Consider the following 18,043-nt stretch of genomic DNA (forward strand, 5'->3'; position numbering starts at 1 on the left):
GTTGGTATGATGTTACTTTCAAAAGGAGAAAAAAAGAGGGCCCATTTTTCAGTCAGTTGTTTTTGGACTCTTCAAGAAACTTGTCCGGAGAACTACCTTGGCTGATTTGGAGCGCGTCTTTTTGTGATCCTATCGTTATTGTTGAACCTAACTGTTTGTGTTGTGTTAAACCATTTGTCTAGTTCGTTCCCCTTTGGGCCCGTGGGTGACAAGGTGCGACGTGTGAGCGTTCACCCGCGGGACTGGTACTGGGAGTTTGGCTGACTTAATTAATTAAGCAACCTTCAAGCCTCAGTTCTGTTGGTGACCAAATCATCTTGTAAGAAGACCGCCCAGCAGGGCCATCGTTCCGGTGATCGCTGTACTCCCATCTCCCTTTTCTGCCAAGTTTTTATATGGTCCGTCGAACCGGAATATTGGTCAGTATACAGTATTGGCAGGAAGAGCACGGGGGGAGACAAGAGAGGCAGAGCAGTTGGTTTAATTGGTCGGTCCATAGAGTGGCGCGATGCCCAGAGAAAAGCTCTATTGGAAATCTAGTCGGTCCTAGAGCGGCGCGATGCCCATAGACAAGCTCTACGGAATAGTCGGTCCTAGAGCGGCGTGATGCCCATAGAGAAGCTCTACGGAATAGTCGGTCCTAGAGCGGCGCGATGCCCATAGACAAGCTCTACGGAATAGTCGGTCCATAGAGTGGCGCGATGCCCCAAGACAAGCTCTATTGGAAGTTCTGGTTGCTCCTTGAATGAAGCGAGACTGGGGAAAATTTCACGGAAAAAATTGGCTACGTTTATCCTTGTTGTGTCAATCTAGCATAGCAAGAATAATAGAAAGTTGTGATGATAATGTATCTACTGATTTCATTTTAATTTTTTCCTTTTAGACCACAAAATGGAAAGAGAGCTACGTCTTATTGAACTTTATAGTCATCAGTTCCGGGAGGCCCATAGGCTCCTCAACGAGGAGATTGGGATACCAGGTTCCACTGAGATTGACGGATGTTTGGAGAATTTGGAAGCAAAATGGGACGTCCTGTTCCGTCTATATGATGTTGTGATCAAGGGATCTGAAATTGAGCAGATGGAAACCCAAGTCCACGCTATGGAGGACTTTCGATCTCAATATCTTCAGATTCGCAGAGCAGCAGGAAGGAAAAAGGAAAAGTCTCCAAGTACATCAACCTCTAGCAGTTCAACAGCTACCCCTCATCATGTTTTGGCAACCGCGATGGCAAAGCTCACTGCTACCAAGGTCCCCACCTTTTCAGGAGAAACCGTGAAGTGGCCGGAATTCTGGGGTGTTTACGAGCTTACTGTTCATCAGCAGCGTAGCCTGCCTGTTTTGGAAAAATTCATTAAGCTGAAGGAATCCTTGAAGGGCGAAGCGGCATCCGTTATAGAAGGACTACCTCTAACTACTGCAAACTACACCGCTGCCATCGATTTGTTAACTCAACATTATGGATCAGCTGAAGTTATCATTCAAGAGAATTTCAGATATCTTCACAATTTGCCGGTGGTCCCGCCAGGGAATCATTCCGCTCTGAAGCAGTTCCTGTTTAATAGTGAGATCCGCCTTAGAAGTTTGGAAAGCCTCGGAGTTCCTCCTGAGAGCTATGTCATTTCCTTCGTACCCCTTCTAGTGGATCGGCTACCGAAAAATGTTCGAACTGCATGGTACAGGTCCATCGCGGATAAGGAGGAAGCTTCTGAAGTGGGGGATGTTCTAGCCTTCCTCCGAAAAGAAGTAATCAGCCAGGAAAGAAGCCAAACTTCCGAAGGTACGAGCCGAAAGAGGGGAGCTAATGAGGAGTCGCTTGATCATCCGGCATCCAAAAGAGCAAGACTGTTTCCGTCCGCATCGGGCCTTACAACCTTAACGAAGCCGGAGAATAAGAGGAATTATAAAAATGAGTGCTGCTTTTGCCGAGCAGCTCATTCGGCTATCAAATGTGAACTTCCTCTACAAAGCAAATTCGATGTGGTCCGAAGGGAAAGACTGTGTTTTATCTGCCAACGGAAAGGCCATCGGGCAGCCAATTGCGACAATTCAAATCCACATTGCCGAAAATGTAATCGTCGCCATCATACCGCTCTGTGCAGCGAGACTAACCATACCGAGAATCAAACACAGGAAGGTGCTTCCTCTGAGTGACGATGGGAGTCGCCGCTCAGTCATAATGGTAGTAGGTGGTAAAGTAATCCTGAATTGTCAGAAAAATGTTTCGTGTAAAATCAAATCAAGAAGTATTGTTGTAAACAAAGAAAAATGTTTCGAATTACTCTCGTTTGTAATTCGAGAGGGGAGTGTAAAAATAATTCAGTCCAAGGGTAAGGAAGGTCTCAGCTTAAACTGAACGCCAATCTTGCGTCTAGTTTAAGAAGAATTAAAAAAGGTCGAGCCGACCTCAACCTTCCTGTAATTCAAACGTTGGTATGATGTTACTTTCAAAAGGAGAAAAAAAGAGGGCCCATTTTTCAGTCAGTTGTTTTTGGACTCTTCAAGAAACTTGTCCGGAGAACTACCTTGGCTGATTTGGAGCGCGTCTTTTTGTGATCCTATCGTTATTGTTGAACCTAACTGTTTGTGTTGTGTTAAACCATTTGTCTAGTTCGTTCCCCTTTGGGCCCGTGGGTGACAAGGTGCGACGTGTGAGCGTTCACCCGCGGGACTGGTACTGGGAGTTTGGCTGACTTAATTAATTAAGCAATCTTCAAGCCTCAGTTCTGTTGGTGACCAAATCATCTTGTAAGAAGACCGCCCAGCAGGGCCATCGTTCCGGTGATCGCTGTACTCCCATCTCCCTTTTCTGCCAAGTTTTTATAATCTCTAATAATATTAAAACTGATTGGAGTAGCATGCGTACACTTTAAAATCAACGACTTGAAGATAAGACGGGATGGCGGAGCTCAAGGTCATCCGGACTGTAATTTGTCCAGTAAGGCAAGGGATCATGACAGCAATAGCCCCTGCGTACCGATCTTAGTGGAGATCAAGCACAGAGCCAAACTCACGAAGCCGGACCTTTAGGGCGTCCGTGTTGGCATTGGGCGGGTAGTCAGAGATTCGCACAAATTTCTCATCCACTTTTGATGAGGACCTGGATCGTTCGACCTTTAAGGACATGTTGTTGAGGCCCGACATGTTTACCCAGAATCGCCCTTACATCTACACACTTGAAAACGGTGATCCGCACGAATTGATCACCAACCAAAAGGACTGGAGCGATTTCCAAGATTTGCGTGTCTTGGAGGCTAAACTGAAAAGTGGGTCGTTGAATATTTCCAAAAAGTAAAGAATAATGTCGTGTCAAATTTAAAATAAGTAAAGAACTACTTTGTGACCATGGACATATGGAGCCAACCCAGCCAGATAAGTTGTATCTTGGAGTTGTTGTTAAATTTAATTTAAAATCGTCTATCATCTAAGTTGCCGCATTGGCTTGTCGAGATTTCCGTCATCCTTATACAGGAATTGGGATTCATTAACTTTTGGAACAAATTTGCGGGGAATATGAATTGGATATGAAGAAAGTGACACGGTTTATTAAACTTATTAGAATTTTAACCGTACAGAGTTATTCAGTGCGTGAAAAAACGCCGTCCCTCGACCAATTGTTAGAAGATTGCGACCGTCCCAATTCCAATTACCCCTGATGAGTACTTAAAAATTGGACATCGAAATAAAGATGACGAACAATTGGAATCTGAAAATGAATCGGACGAAGACCACACGCCTGAATCTGGAAACATTCAAGAATATGATGTTCCTGACGAAGATGCTTTCTTAGTTGACCGAGAAAGTAAAAAAAAAAAAATATGCTTTTCTTAAAGTGATTAGCCATGGCAACATCTACCTCGAGGGACAAAAATATCCAACAGCTGCCTGTGTCATCCCCTTAATTTTGTACCTAGAAGAACACTTCACAATAACTAAAGAAGAGTACCCGATGTTGAGATGTTTATATTATCTTCGGCTTTCTGTAATAAAAACGAAATTTGAGAATTTCATGGATGTAACAGCTCATCCTCAATTTGATAAAACGTAAAAGATGTGCGGTTTACTACATCCGAGTAAAAGTTTAGAATTTAACGGTGAGTTATTTGAAGAAGGTAAACTATTACTGTACGATTTTATAAAACAAGAAGTAGTCGAAGGACTTTGTTTGATGACTATTTCAAATTCAAATGAGGAAGAAGCTCCTAAACCTAATAACACTTCTTCTACAACATGCAAAGGTAATATTTTATTTTTACTGATTTTTCAATTCCTTAATGTTTGTTTGTCTATTTTTTTTCAGAGCATACGCTCCCGGGCAAAACAAACAATATTTGTCAATATCAAACCTATGTTTATTTTGGGTCAGTTTGCATTGGTTAATCTTTATAAATAAATCGAAATTGGGCCATGGCTGGAAAAAAATGGGATTTCGTTTTCAAAAAGCCAAGTCAATATGAAATTGGTGTCAAGTTTAGGAATTCAGTTTTAACCACTGTAAATACCCCGATACCAATCCAATGCTTATGCAAATTGAGTTTTCGATGTTTTATACATCGCATTTAACCAATGTGCAACCAACACATTAATAATCAACCAAAACATTTCTATTGAAAAAGTTCCTAGATTATAGTTAAGAATAGGGACAAGTTTAGAAATTTCAAACTAAAATTACAAGTCTCTTATCGGTTATTAACCAACATTCCACCAACACTGATTTTCTCAGCTTAGACCAAAACCAAAATAGAGAGCCAATCCAATACAAAAATACTATAGTCGTAGCCAATATTCTACAAACATGATTTTACTGTGAATTATGCAGTAGTTTAGTTCCAACATTAGTTTGGCATATGTCTCAGCTTAAAAATTATCCTGTAAAATATAAGTCTTTTATTGGTAAACCAACATTCTGCAAATAATGAATTTTTGAAAGAAATCTAGCAATCAAATGACGACCTAAGTACAATATTAAAATATTAAGTCAAACTCTAAAATGCAACTGGGGAAATATGCGTCTTATGTGTTATGCCTACCAATTTGTTGTCAGCCTTTTATTGGTAAGGGAAAGCCACCAAACCTCGAATATTTTCTTAAATCATTTCTAGAAGAACTGATAGCTTTACAAATTGAATTACTTCAATTCGAAGAAATTTTTTATTCAATTGAATTATCTTCCTTCGTGTGTTAGACCCATGCTAGAGCATTTTTTAAAGTTATTACTGGTCATACTGATATTTTGGGTGTGAGCGATACCATAAGAAAGTCGTTTACGACTTGGTGTATCGTTGCACTGCATTTCCCGAATTCACTTGTTTGTTTTAGAACTGACGCCTCTTCCCGTTTCAAGTAGCACCGACAACATAATAAAGGTTCAATAGCGGTTCAATAGCAAAAGCAACTAGATTTGAAAATTGACGTTATATCTTGTTTTCCTGTGGACTATCTATGCATCTGGTTCTTCTTGGAGTTTAAAAGAACAAATGTGTCATAACTTTACTAGAATCACAAACGCTTTGCAGATTTAATAAGAAATTTGAAATAAACCCTTAATTTGTTTTCATCTTCTTGATAATTGAAAGAGGTGAACACAAAGAGAATAAAAATCGAAGTCAGTGGTAAATTTTTGATTTTGTGTGGCTACTGCAGCTTGTATTGGTATTTTTCTTAGAAATTTAGCATATTTGAAGAACAATTTTCAAACAAGGTACCTAAATAACTAATAAATAACCTAGTTATTTTTACTACTTTTACTATTACCTAATACCTAGTTTTTTAGTAATAACCGTACCTAGTTTTAGCACAAACTAGATAAGTATCCTAGTTATGCATAGTTTAAAAAAAACTAGTTATTTATATTTAGCAATATCTAGTTTTATAAACTAGGTTTTATAACTAGGTATCACTAAGCGGAACTCAGAGGTTTTAGTATTATGCGAACCAATCGAAAACACATTTTCAAGCCCTAAACAACTTTTACAGATTTACATTTTATCCCTCTCCCTTATGTATCTCGTTCTTATTCCATAATAACCTTCCTAAACCTTTTTTTAACCATTCATCTTCCGCTACAAAATATTCCTTTAATTGGAGGTAGAGAGGCTGTTTTTGGTAGCACCCTCGTCCCAAGCATCCTCTGTAGTCAGCAGCATTCAAATTCGCAGCAAACGGATCCAAGATGTACTTTTTTTCAATTCAAGCTACAAGGTTTCAAATTCGCTAAGGACCTTTTTCTAAAACTGCCAACCACGATTGGCCCTGTACGTAGAATACTTTTTTGTTCCGTTGTGGAAGGTGAAGTTTTAGCGGAAATATTCGGTGGCACTCTATGCCCACGGAGGTTTAAATAAAGTAATAGAAACCAGAGAAGAACACATTTTCAAGCTAATCCCCAGAAGAAGATATATTGCTACCCAAATTAAAGGAAATGTATGTAAAACATGAAGGAAATGTTATTGCTTTCGTTTCTGTCCGAGATTTTCAAGGAAATTTTTGAATATATCTTTTTTTTCATTTCTTACAATCTCTTTAATATTTAAATATTTAAATTTGTATTAGACGTAGAAGAAGCAGACACGTTAACACATGCATTAAGAGCGAATAAAGAACCAACAGTTTTCTTTTTGATCCTGGGGCTTCAAAAAATTAATGCTTTTATTTCCCTGCTCTCGTTGATAGATATTTTAGATTTCTTCAATATTTTAGTTATGAACCGGTAGAGTTATTTTGGAAGAGGCAAATATAACTTAAAGGTTTGTTTTCTTGTTGAGGTGAAATGTTTTTATTCTTTGTTTTATATCAAATTCACTTGCATTATACAGAGTTATTGAAAATAATTATTATATGGCAATCCTTTCCAATTACCACAAATCAATTTAACACTCTATTGGCAAAAACCAATTTCCACAAACAATGATCCTCTTTATTATCTGCTGAAAATATGTGTTCGTCTAATAAAAATATAACTTTGTTCTTCTATGGAAGCAATATTCAAGCGAAATGAGGAGTTAGCACATTGCATCTCTCTCTAGCATCTCCCGACGTTACATCCCCCACTCCAAAAAAAACGAGAAACAGGGTAGACACAAAATTTCCGTCTTTGTAGAGATTTGGAGAAGTAAAAGAGTTCACTGAAGAAGTTGAGAGAAGTAAAGAAGCAGTTTCAAAGTGGTATGACAGATTTTAAAGAAGGCATTTCATGAACATATGTAGTAACTAGCTGGAGTTATGATTTTGAAGATGAAGTGACATATACACTGCATAAACGCTGAAAATAATTCAAAAAAAAAGCTAGTAGGCAAGATACCAGTAAGAAGGTGCAAAATTTTCTATATGTAATGTTTTAGCAGATTCGTTAAGCTTAAAGTTGATCACCCCTAAAGACGCGTCAAAACAATTTCCATTGGCCCGTGGAATACAATTTTCGATCCTCCCTATTTCCCATCCTTCTTATCCTTCCTTTTATTCCTTTTGAACACTTACATTTGTATCTGCAACCATCTCGTAGCAGACATAAAAATTATTTGTTACATTTTGTTACTGAGTTGCGAGTTTTGAAGAAGAGGCTAGATGTCGTAATAGCCCTTCCAAAGTCGATTGAAAGGCAAACTTGAAGAATTAACATTGGCAATTGGGAATTGGTTTTTCAACTCCAACAAAGTTAAGGCTGCGTGATTTTCTCTTCTCAAATGAAGATTTTATCAAAGAAAAGATAATTGGAGGAATGTTTTCCTACGAAAAAATTTGGCACCTGAAAAAAGCTGCACCAATAGAAAAAAACCCTTGTTCAATAGATAGATGCCTATAAACCTTTCGCTGGCTAAAATTTTGCATAATTCAACAATTGTGTCAATAAACAACGAAGGTCGTCTGAATAAGGAGGCATAGAAACGAAATTTTTCGGGCAGCCCACTAAAAGGCAGGGTGAGGGAGAAGTTTATTTTGAGCACAAATTTTTACTGCTTTTGGCAGCAGAGTAAAGTGTAAATGTTTTGAGTAGGAGGATTGGAGATAGGAGATCTCGGAAAAACCGTTGCAACAGGCCAATAGAAACCTTCATTGAAGTATTCCAGTCCAGCAGTCCAGCTATATGTAAAGGAAATTTGTCAATGTTGCAGAGTAGCTTTGTATTTTTCTTATTTTTCACGTCACTGTCTCTGTAACATCTGTGCCCTTGAACGCTTCTCCATTTCCCCAAGGTGGCTGCCCATGGTAAGTGTTCTTTGGATATCTGTTGTATAACTTTTGGCTTTTGTGATATGTAGATTGTGTGATTGTAGATTGCGATTGCTAACAGTCAGTTATCTACGGTGAGGAGCGCCCAGGAAGTGGGTCGTGTATGTATTTCTTTCAAGTTCATGTTGGGTTGCTGGTAAAAAGAGGTGGGGACTGGAAAAGGAACAAAATATGGAATGGTTTCGTCTAGTTAAGTTGTCCTCATGCTGAAAGTTAATTTACTTTATTGCGGAAATTTATTTTGTGTTATTCTGATGGTCGGCCCCGACCATGTAGTGAACGTTTGCGGGGGTTTTTGTGGCATATCCCTTGCATGTTTCGCACTATTGCTAAGTATGTGTTGTGCCTATGATTGTTTTGTTCTCAACTTAGTTGTGATTGGTGCCTGATTGTCCTTTTTTTATTCATTACTCTTTTTTTTAGACACAACCGTTTGGTGCTGCCAAATGTGTTAAAAGCGGCCAACACACCGATACCATTTCGTACAATTACTCAAACAGAAAAACAAATTGTCGTTGTCTTCCCAGGAGCGTTTTACTGCGTAGTCAACAGCGGATCAAACTGTTCGGAGGAAATGAATTTTGGTATGGTAGATGTCAGCCACGAAGAATTCCATCAACTTTGCGTGGGTATGGCTGGATGCAACTGCAATGTTAGGTTCGCCACGCTTTGTCCTATTTTTAATTTGCCGAAAAAATCAATGACAAAATCGTCTGTCGCAAGTATTGCTGATTCCCCAATACAACCAGATGCCAGTGTTACCGGCGACACTCAGAACACCAATGCAGGTGATAGCTTACTTTGGCGGTCAGTCTAATGTACATTGATGAATAACCCTATGGTGTTTTCAAATTTGTTTAAATGGTTTCACCAGCACAAACGCTCCGCCAAGTACTATACATTTCCAACCAGGTAACACTCACACCGTAGTGGGGGTTACGAGTGCTGTTAGTAGTTGATCTTCTTCCGCTGTGGACTTAAAGTGGGATGGTCCAGCCGACGGGGAACCTACCTAATCTTACATTCTTGTTATTCCAGCTAACAGACCGCAGAATCTTCCACCTCTGTTTGAAACTGATGTCCACTTGCTTCAGGGCAGATAACGGTTTAACGACAGGTGCGTATCTTGTTTGAAGCTTTGCGGTGTTACAAGTTATCCAACACGTTTTTTTGTTTTGTATTCCCTATAATTGATTGTTGTGTCACAGTCTTGTCGATTTCTTCTTAACTTTCGCAGGCCGCTACTATCACAACAAGGATTTTGGGCAAAATTTCGTTTGCTCGTCGTTTGTCTTTAAGAAAGTGAAAAGGTACCATTTGACTAGAGCACTGCAATCCTAACTAGTATTGCATTACATTTCATGAAATTTAACTTACAGCATATTTTCTAGTGCCAACCTGGGGCCTGTGTTACCCAACATTGATATGACGATGGGCACCAAAGGGCCTTTAGGGGGGAATTTAAAAACGTTCTCATTCCTGTCTGTTTTTGTGAAGATTGGATTCTTGTAGTTCTCCACAACAACTTCGGTGAATGGTAGGTAGATCAGGAAAATTGATTGATTAAGAGCCAATCTATTTAAGTTTTTGTTATTGTATGTGGTTTTTCGATATTTTCTTCCTGGTGACGCTGTTACGTTATCGGTAGTTTGTCGATGGCTGTTTTCGACTCCGCTACATCGGCAATGGAGGAACGTATAAATTTTGTTGCCATACTCAAGAAATACGTACAGCAGGCTTTTCTCAAACATGGTGGCGTCGCAGGTGGATACCCCGACGAAAACGTTACTGTCGTCGTTGCCAGTGTGCCGAGGCAAAGCCCGGAAACTATAGATTGTGGTGCGTTTGTGATCTACTACGCACTTAAAATTTTTCTGGTGAGCAAAAAGCAATAACGCAATTGTTTTCATTATATTTTTTCCGTATTTTCCAATTATGCTATTTTGCGTAAACGTATACATTTAGTGTGGACTACATGATGCCATTGGGATGCTTGCGAGGGAAACATTAACCCATTTCGACAATGGCCCTCTGGTGCGGGACCTGTCGAAGGAGATAGTAAGGCTACGATCTGGTAGGCTTTTTTATTGGTCATCCTTGTCTACCTAAGAATTGATAAAGAGGGTTGTAAAGGTATGTCGGTGACGTTAGGAGCTGAATGGTTCCAGTTACGAGAACGCATCTATGTTCGGAAGGTTATTCTTCATGAGACAGAGAGTTCCCTGTCCAAAAAGTAACCGCATAGTACTGTAAGGCGGCGCACATGGACGAGGTGGATTCCGAAGCAGAGACTTTGCCCGAAACAGAATCTTTGGAGGACAATAAGATAGCGCTATCTGCGGACTTGAAGACTGATGCTACCACGACGACAGACTCGAAAACTGTGTCTACCGGGACAGCCGACTTAGACGATGCCCCATCTAATAACTCTGTATGTGAGGTGATTGAAGCTATACATTCGGAGAAAACTTTGGAAGCGGCTTCGGCGGCTTGTCTTTGTGTCTTGTCACAAACAAAGTTGACCGTGGCGGCGCAGGTTAACACGGTGGTGAAGGTGGACGATGCTGATAAGGCTGCCACCGTGGTTGTCACGAGAAAAAAAACACACCGCCAGGATGATCCCTTGCCTTGCAGCGTACAGGAATATGAACCAGTCGAAGAGGAAGAGTTACAAGTGATTGGGTAACAATAGTACGCTTTCGGTAGCATTTGTTTCATTCAGCAGAAACCTTGTTCATTATAGGCTCAAACAACAGTTCGCCAACCTTGGCGCACAATTGCAGCTTAAGTGGGTGTCGGACTCCGTATGCGAAAGCTGTTGGCCGTAACAGTTATTTAGAAATTTGTGTTACATTTCTTTTACTTTCGTTTTCCATACCGTATACCCAACCAATTTTCAACATTGCATCTTCTTGTGGCAATCTGTTTACCTTTATGTATGTCTCGTCCCATCACCTTTACATGTCATTAACTCGGTTTCTCTTCCCTTTTCCCGTTCATTTTTTTTTTATTTTTTTTTTGTTAGTCTTAGCTTCACCTACAGCAGTTGAAGCACTTCTACTTCAGATTAAAGAGACGACTCACTGTTCCCATCAAATATTTTTTCTCCCTTATCTCTCTCTCTCTTACTTATTTGGCTACATTTGTTTTCCCCATTTCTCAATACATATGCTTCCTTTGCTTACATTTTCTGTCAATGTAGTTTACAATCAGGAAGGCTTTGCTAAAAAAAACACGGAGGCTAATGCGCACTTTGATAGTTATCATTTGTTACACTAATGTGCATTCTGGCTACCATCTCTTAGTTAAATAGTTCTTTCAGATGCTGGTAAAATTATGTTGTGTATGTATAAGGTGCGATATGTTGCCAAGTTTCAAAATGAGCAGGGAGTGACGTTGCCAAGTCAAAACAGACTCCTATATGACATCGATAACCTCGAAGAGATGAAAATATTGGATTTATGTTTTTGGTTTAAAAAAATAACAATATAATTTACTTTCTTTATTTAAAACAGGCTGGTTAGATTGTTTTAAGAACTAAAAATCGTATTAATAAAAAGCAACTCACCATAGACGAGTTGCGGGTGCTGAGTTGCGCTATCTCGCAATTTAGTCCAATCTATCTGGTTTATTGGTCCCATTTAGCCTAGCTCCTGGCTTCGTTCTCCCCTTTATACACAAAAATTAATATTCTTTTCGACACTCGGGGAGACGTGGGTAGAGCTGCTTGAGCTTTTCATTGACGCTTTCGTTGGTCATAAAATAATTGATATAAGGAAATTTTTTGACACCCAGATTTCATATTTGTTATTAAAAAATTATAATAACATATTATATTCTATATATTTCTCAATAAACATCCTTTACCAGGACTATCTCGTTTCACCTTTCTCTCTACGGGTGTGCTACTTCAATCCATAAAGAGTTTAACCAGCTGGAACAAGTCGTTTCGCGCTACTTAGGTGGTCGTTCGATCTTAAGTGTACTGTATAGTTGTTGGGAATCAATTCAAATGTGTGAGTGTAGATTTTATTTGCAGACTGTCAATCAGCAGTCGTCAAGCATCAAAACATGCAAACATCAATCAGAGCACATCAATCCTGGTCAAAGAGAGAACATAAATCAATAACGAGTCAACAGGGTAATGACAAATCACTAATACCTGAGGAAACCCAGTCTTCGATGGAATAGGAAAAAAACTAATGGGGCCCTGGTCGGACACGCCCACTCACACACATTCATGCAATAAACCCGAAGGAGAATAAGATTTAGCATGACTAGCAAAAACAGTCTAAACAATAAAACAAGATACCTGACAGCCTAGATGGCCTATGCCACAGTGTCAGAAAGATAAAGAGCGTGTCGGTGACGGTGAATGTCACACACACGTCCAGGTCAGTCAATGCAAATACTCTCGCTGGTCTAAATGAGCAGAAGGCCTAAATCACGGCTCCATTAGGATCGGATGATGAAAGTTCTTCCATGAGATGGAAAATATGCTGTCCAGATTTTTACGTTGTATGCATGTGTCCCTCCGAGATTCAATATACTACCGTCGTCTACATAAACATTGAAGAAAATTGATTTAAAGATTTATGTTCAATATTCTTTTTTTTAAGAGACGGAATCAAACATAATTTCTTCAGTTCAATTAAAAGGTCTTTTTTATTATTTTCAGTAAATTAATTCAAGCAATTACCGTGGATATACAATAAATCAAGCGCATAAATTAACACGGGAATTCAGCAAAAGCTTCATAATATTTTTTAAAAGGACATTGATGGTCAAAAACAATCAAATGATTTCTATAGGGTGGAATACGGAGCAGTTAATTTGCTAATGTTTCCATCGCGCTTGATTTACCGACCGCAATTTGGCAAATGCCGTAACCGGCCGGCAGACAAGGCTGTGACGGTGTTGACTCCGGGAATGGCCAGCGTCGAGGTGAAAGGTGCTCGAAAAGACATTATAGCATCTCCATAATCCATATGCAGATAATTAATCCAATAGGTCCAATTAGAGATGTCGAGGTGGGAAACTGGTTGAAGGTCATCCTCGTGAACACGTTCACACTCACATGAACGTACACAAAAATGTAAAGAAAGGCGAGAAAGAGATGACTCGGCCGACACCGGTGGATACAACTTCAAATTGGGTTCACCTTCATAAAAAATAAATAAATAAATAAAACCCATTGCAACGTATCTGAAAAAAAAACAAAAAAACAAAACCAAACAATTTAAGGAATCCACAATTATAAGAGTGTTGAATACAAATAAATCTTGCCTTGGGAGTTGTTGTGGTGGTAATCCCCTGCGTTGATAGTGTTTAGTATTGGCTCAGGTTTCAAATCTGCCCAAAGGGAAGAATCAAATGCCAGTGTGCATAAATAAAGTAGAGGAAAATGTCTTGGACTGAAAAGTGATTGGATTAATTGCAGCATGAATAAGGGTTTTACTAGATGTCTACTTTGAAAGCACATCAAGAAAAACTATAGGGTTTCACGAATTTGAACACAGTAGTCAGCAGGCTACTACTTATTATCACTAGGTGACTATATCGACCTCAACTCCTTGTTTCTCTAATTTACATCAGTTTTATTGCGACAAATAGAAAAACAGCTTTGCCGCAGCAAGAAATCTAAAAATACATCTCCTATCAGATAATAATCATCTTGATATTTGTATGAGAAACTGTTGCCAGCCACTACTAGATACAAATCAAATTTTTTTACCAAATAAATTGGTGCTCCACGAATGGTAAAAAGACCCGTCATATTTTACCCTGCACTGACAGGCGAGGAAAAGTTACTGGAGACGATGCTTAAGTAGACCTATTTGTCTGTCAAAGATCGAAATGACGTTCAGTTTCCAGTCAATAAATTTTTAGAAGAAAGTTTCAAGATTTCTGGTGACGGAGATTGAATCAACAAAAACTACCTCCATCAAGAAAACTGACAAAATATTTCTTTACTAGCTGTGTATCCTATTAATTATTATTATTACTATTATGTATTAACTGAATTTCTGAATTTCTCATTAAAATGATGAGCAATACAATTTTTGGCATACCCAAAGTTACAAATGTTGCTCTCCCATTGAATAAAAAATAACAGATAGTAAAACAAAACGCTGAGAAGGAACTTGAGAGCAAAGATCAATTTGGTTCTAGCAAAACAAATTTATGTGTTTTGACTTGCTATTCAATACTTCCTCCTGATTTAACAGTGATTAACTGTTATTGACCACCAATACAAAGATTGAAAAATAGCTATAGTTTTGATCGTGCCCAACCTTTAAGGCTGCTTATTGGTTTATTGCAGCATAACTTCCAGGTATAAGAGATATCAGGTGGGAAACTTGAGAAAGGTCATCTTCGTGAATACGTTCACACTCACCTGAACGTAAACGAGGATTCAAAGAAAGGTGAAGAAGGGATGAGCAACCGAAAACCGGTGAATAATCATGCCTATTCCATTTATTATAATTACTTATAATTGACCATTAGCACACTGTGACTAACTAAAGGGGGATCCATTACATGTGTCAAGGAAGGGAGCTTGCAGCGAAAGTGATAACAACACTATTTCTGCTATGATCGACTCAAAGCCTTATTCCAGATTTTGGAACATTACCGACTTTACAATTTTTTACGCTAATTTAGTTCAATTCTGTTCTAAAAATAACAATAGTCGCTGCCAGTCAACTGAAAATTCGTCTCCTATCAGAGGTGGTACTGATACTTGTCTTATTGGGAAATTGTTGTCAGCCACCATACTAGGTAATAATCAAAATGTTTCCTACCTTGCGTGACATAAATGTTGGTATTTTGACTGGTGGTGGAGTTAAAAGTGACAGAGTTAACTCGTCGTGTTACACTTGGTAATCAACTCGAAATACATTAACGTGCTGAACCGGGAGAGAGCAGGGATGCCCCTGTTTTTATTTTGGCGATGGATAACCAAAGGTGCAGTAGTTGAACTCGACCATATAATCACACTTCCACCAGATAAATTTACTAAATTACATTTGGGGGAATGAGATAATAGGCCTAGTTAGATTCTTCCAGTCTAAATATTTCTTTTCTTTTAAATTGTATGAGCCACTACTACTACTAGAAAAAAATCGAAATGTTCCCTACCTTGAGTGAAATAAATGTTGACATTCGCAGGTGTAGTTAAATCGACGAGTGGAAACTTTGCAATCAACTCGAAATAGATTGTCGTGCATATCCGGGAGATAGAGCCGGGCTGCCCGTAGTTTTCTCTTGGAGATGGATAGCCAAAGGTGCAGTCGTTGTTCTCGACTATATCGTCTTCAAACAGGGAAATTGCATTGAGAGAACAACATCAATATATTAACATATAGATGCATTTGGTTTTCTTTCTGGAATGTGATGACAAAGAATTGGAAGCAATATTGTGATGCTTTCTCCATCGGGTTATATCCGATCTTCCATCTGATGTTGATTCATCAACAATGCTACCCGATTTAACATCTTCAAAACGTGTCAGTTACTGATGAAACCAATCTTGAGCTATCTTGTTAGTTTTTTCAATTGATACTCTCCAAATACGACTATCCTGTTAACATTTTGTTACGTGGTTCAAAGGAGATTATGCAAATGACTGTCCAAGATCTGTTGAAAACAAAACACCTAAACTGTTAATTTACAAAATCTTAAAATTTCGATATTTTTATCCAATTTAGAAATTTAGAAATTTACCTGGAACAATGCTAAAGTTTTACTTCTAGATTCAAGACTCTTGAAAGACAGTATACAATTGTAAAAATTTGGCTGAGAAGTGAGAAACTGAGGACACCAACTAGACAAGCTATGTTTGAAATGTTTTCACGAGAAGAACACCATCAGGCAGCATTTCATGGCTATAAAAATTTATATGTCGATTTTTTAGTTACAGGAAGAGGAAACATTTCTACTAACTTTACGGATATATTCTACACTTATCTCTGAGGTATATTGTGAGGGCAAGTTGCGCATGGTCTTAATAATTATCGACTCCTTGGAGACCAACTCACAGTGACATTAGTCAGAATCGCAATGACCTGAGTTAACCACGTCAAAAAGTTGGGTAGACCCGCAACACAGTGTCATTACCACCGGAACTTCCACTGTAATCCGTAACTTTCTTCGGATTGACGTCGCCCCTATGCTTCACCAACAGGAATTTTATCCTCGGTGCCTTTCCGTCGTCGCGTACCTAACCAGGTATATAAGAATGTCCGACCAACACCTGGAAAGAGGCAAACGAAGACACACCAAGAGTGCAAGCAACACCAATGTAGCTTGTTCTTAGTCTTATCAAATAAACTTCAAATAAATCTAACGCAAGTTGTCTCTCTCATTGTAAATAATTTACAACCCATACATATCTCAATATTATGATATAAAATGGAAATTTCCTTTTTCTTTTTTTTTCCAATTAAATTAAATAGAGTGAAATTGTTATTTTAGAACAACAATATGCTCTAATTGATAACTTTTTCATAATTCATTTCATATTTCGACGCAGGATTTTCGCTGGATTGCATGCACTGATGCGTTTCAAGTCACTCCTGTTTCCTCAAAGACGGTAGCTGCCAGACTAAAACAATATAGGAGAAAGTAATTCAAGATCGATTTCAAGCCAACCAAACAACCATCAAAATTGCCTGAATATGAAAAAATGACAACTTTATAATGAATTACGTGATACACAAAGCCAGACCAGTAAGCACTGACGACGATTCCGCTTTGATGCCATGGTTACAATTTTCAATGCCAAAGCCAATAATGTAATGGGAGCAAGGAAATAAAAAAAAAATATTGAAAAGGAGGAACACGAACTATTTGAAGACGATATAAAGCGAACATGAGTTCACTTGCCAACATTAGTCTCACTGCAGATATTTGGTCAACGACTCATCATAGCTGGTTTGGTATAATAGCCCATTGATTGGATGAGAATGATAAAATTGGTGGTGTGTATTGTCACAGACAACGGAGCAAATATAAGGAAAGCCGTAAGGTACTTATGCAAAATGCGTCCAAGAAAGAGAGAAGGCTTGTCGTCTAGCAGTTTTGGAAGCTGCGAAAGAAAAATTGAAAGATGAAAAGGCAACGAAATTCTCTGAGAAATGTGTCAAGCCAAATGCAAAGAAAATGAAGAAATTGAGTGCACTTCAATAGACTAATTACATTAAAGTACACAAATACTATAACCAGTATTATTTTCCTTGCATTTGGTATCTTAATTTTCACCACACTGTCACTGTCACTGTGATTTCTCATAAAGCGATAACTGATTCTGACATTGAGCTAGATGATGATGTCGTCTATTTTTATTTTGACATTGAATTAAAAGATAAAATCAATGAAATAGAAGTCCAAGAACTATATGCAACCAAATTTCTTACACCATTTAACTTTTTTGGTATTTTAAAAATCTTGACTTTTTTAAAGTTAGTCATGAGGGACCGTTTGGAAGGATGGAAAAGTTAAGGAACACCAGCAACAGAAGTATATTCGAGCATCCGAAATTACATACAATGAATAGGATAGGTGCCTTACTGGTATTGCTAGTATAAAAACAATTAGTTCAAATTCTTAATAGGGTACAGAATTTTTATATTCTACCAATTTACAGGTTGGCAACTGAAAACCCCAGGTCTCCGATCCGCTGGAATTCTGAGTTCCATGCTGTTTCTTCTATAATGTAAACATCAAGTAAAACTTGCCATAGCAATGGGGAAAGATTAAAAAGGGCCCAACTACCTGTGAATGGATTAATTGGAACGGCTTATGGTCTTCTTAA

At 38.5% G+C, this 18,043-nt stretch overlaps 1 protein-coding gene across 1 annotated transcript; it reads left to right on the forward strand.

Moving 5' to 3' along the window:
- Window positions 1–891: 891 nt before the first annotated feature.
- LOC124207838 lies at window positions 892–4,380 on the forward strand. The gene is made up of 4 exons (XM_046605470.1): window positions 892–1,780; window positions 3,689–3,802; window positions 4,113–4,238; window positions 4,301–4,380. Exons 1-4 carry the CDS (start codon window positions 892–894, stop codon window positions 4,378–4,380), a joined length of 1,209 nt encoding a protein of 402 aa, XP_046461426.1.
- The last annotated feature ends 13,663 nt before the right edge of the window (window positions 4,381–18,043 follow it).

This window comes from Daphnia pulex, chromosome 2 (assembly GCF_021134715.1).
Source record: "Daphnia pulex isolate KAP4 chromosome 2, ASM2113471v1".
NCBI lineage: Eukaryota > Metazoa > Arthropoda > Branchiopoda > Diplostraca > Daphniidae > Daphnia > Daphnia pulex.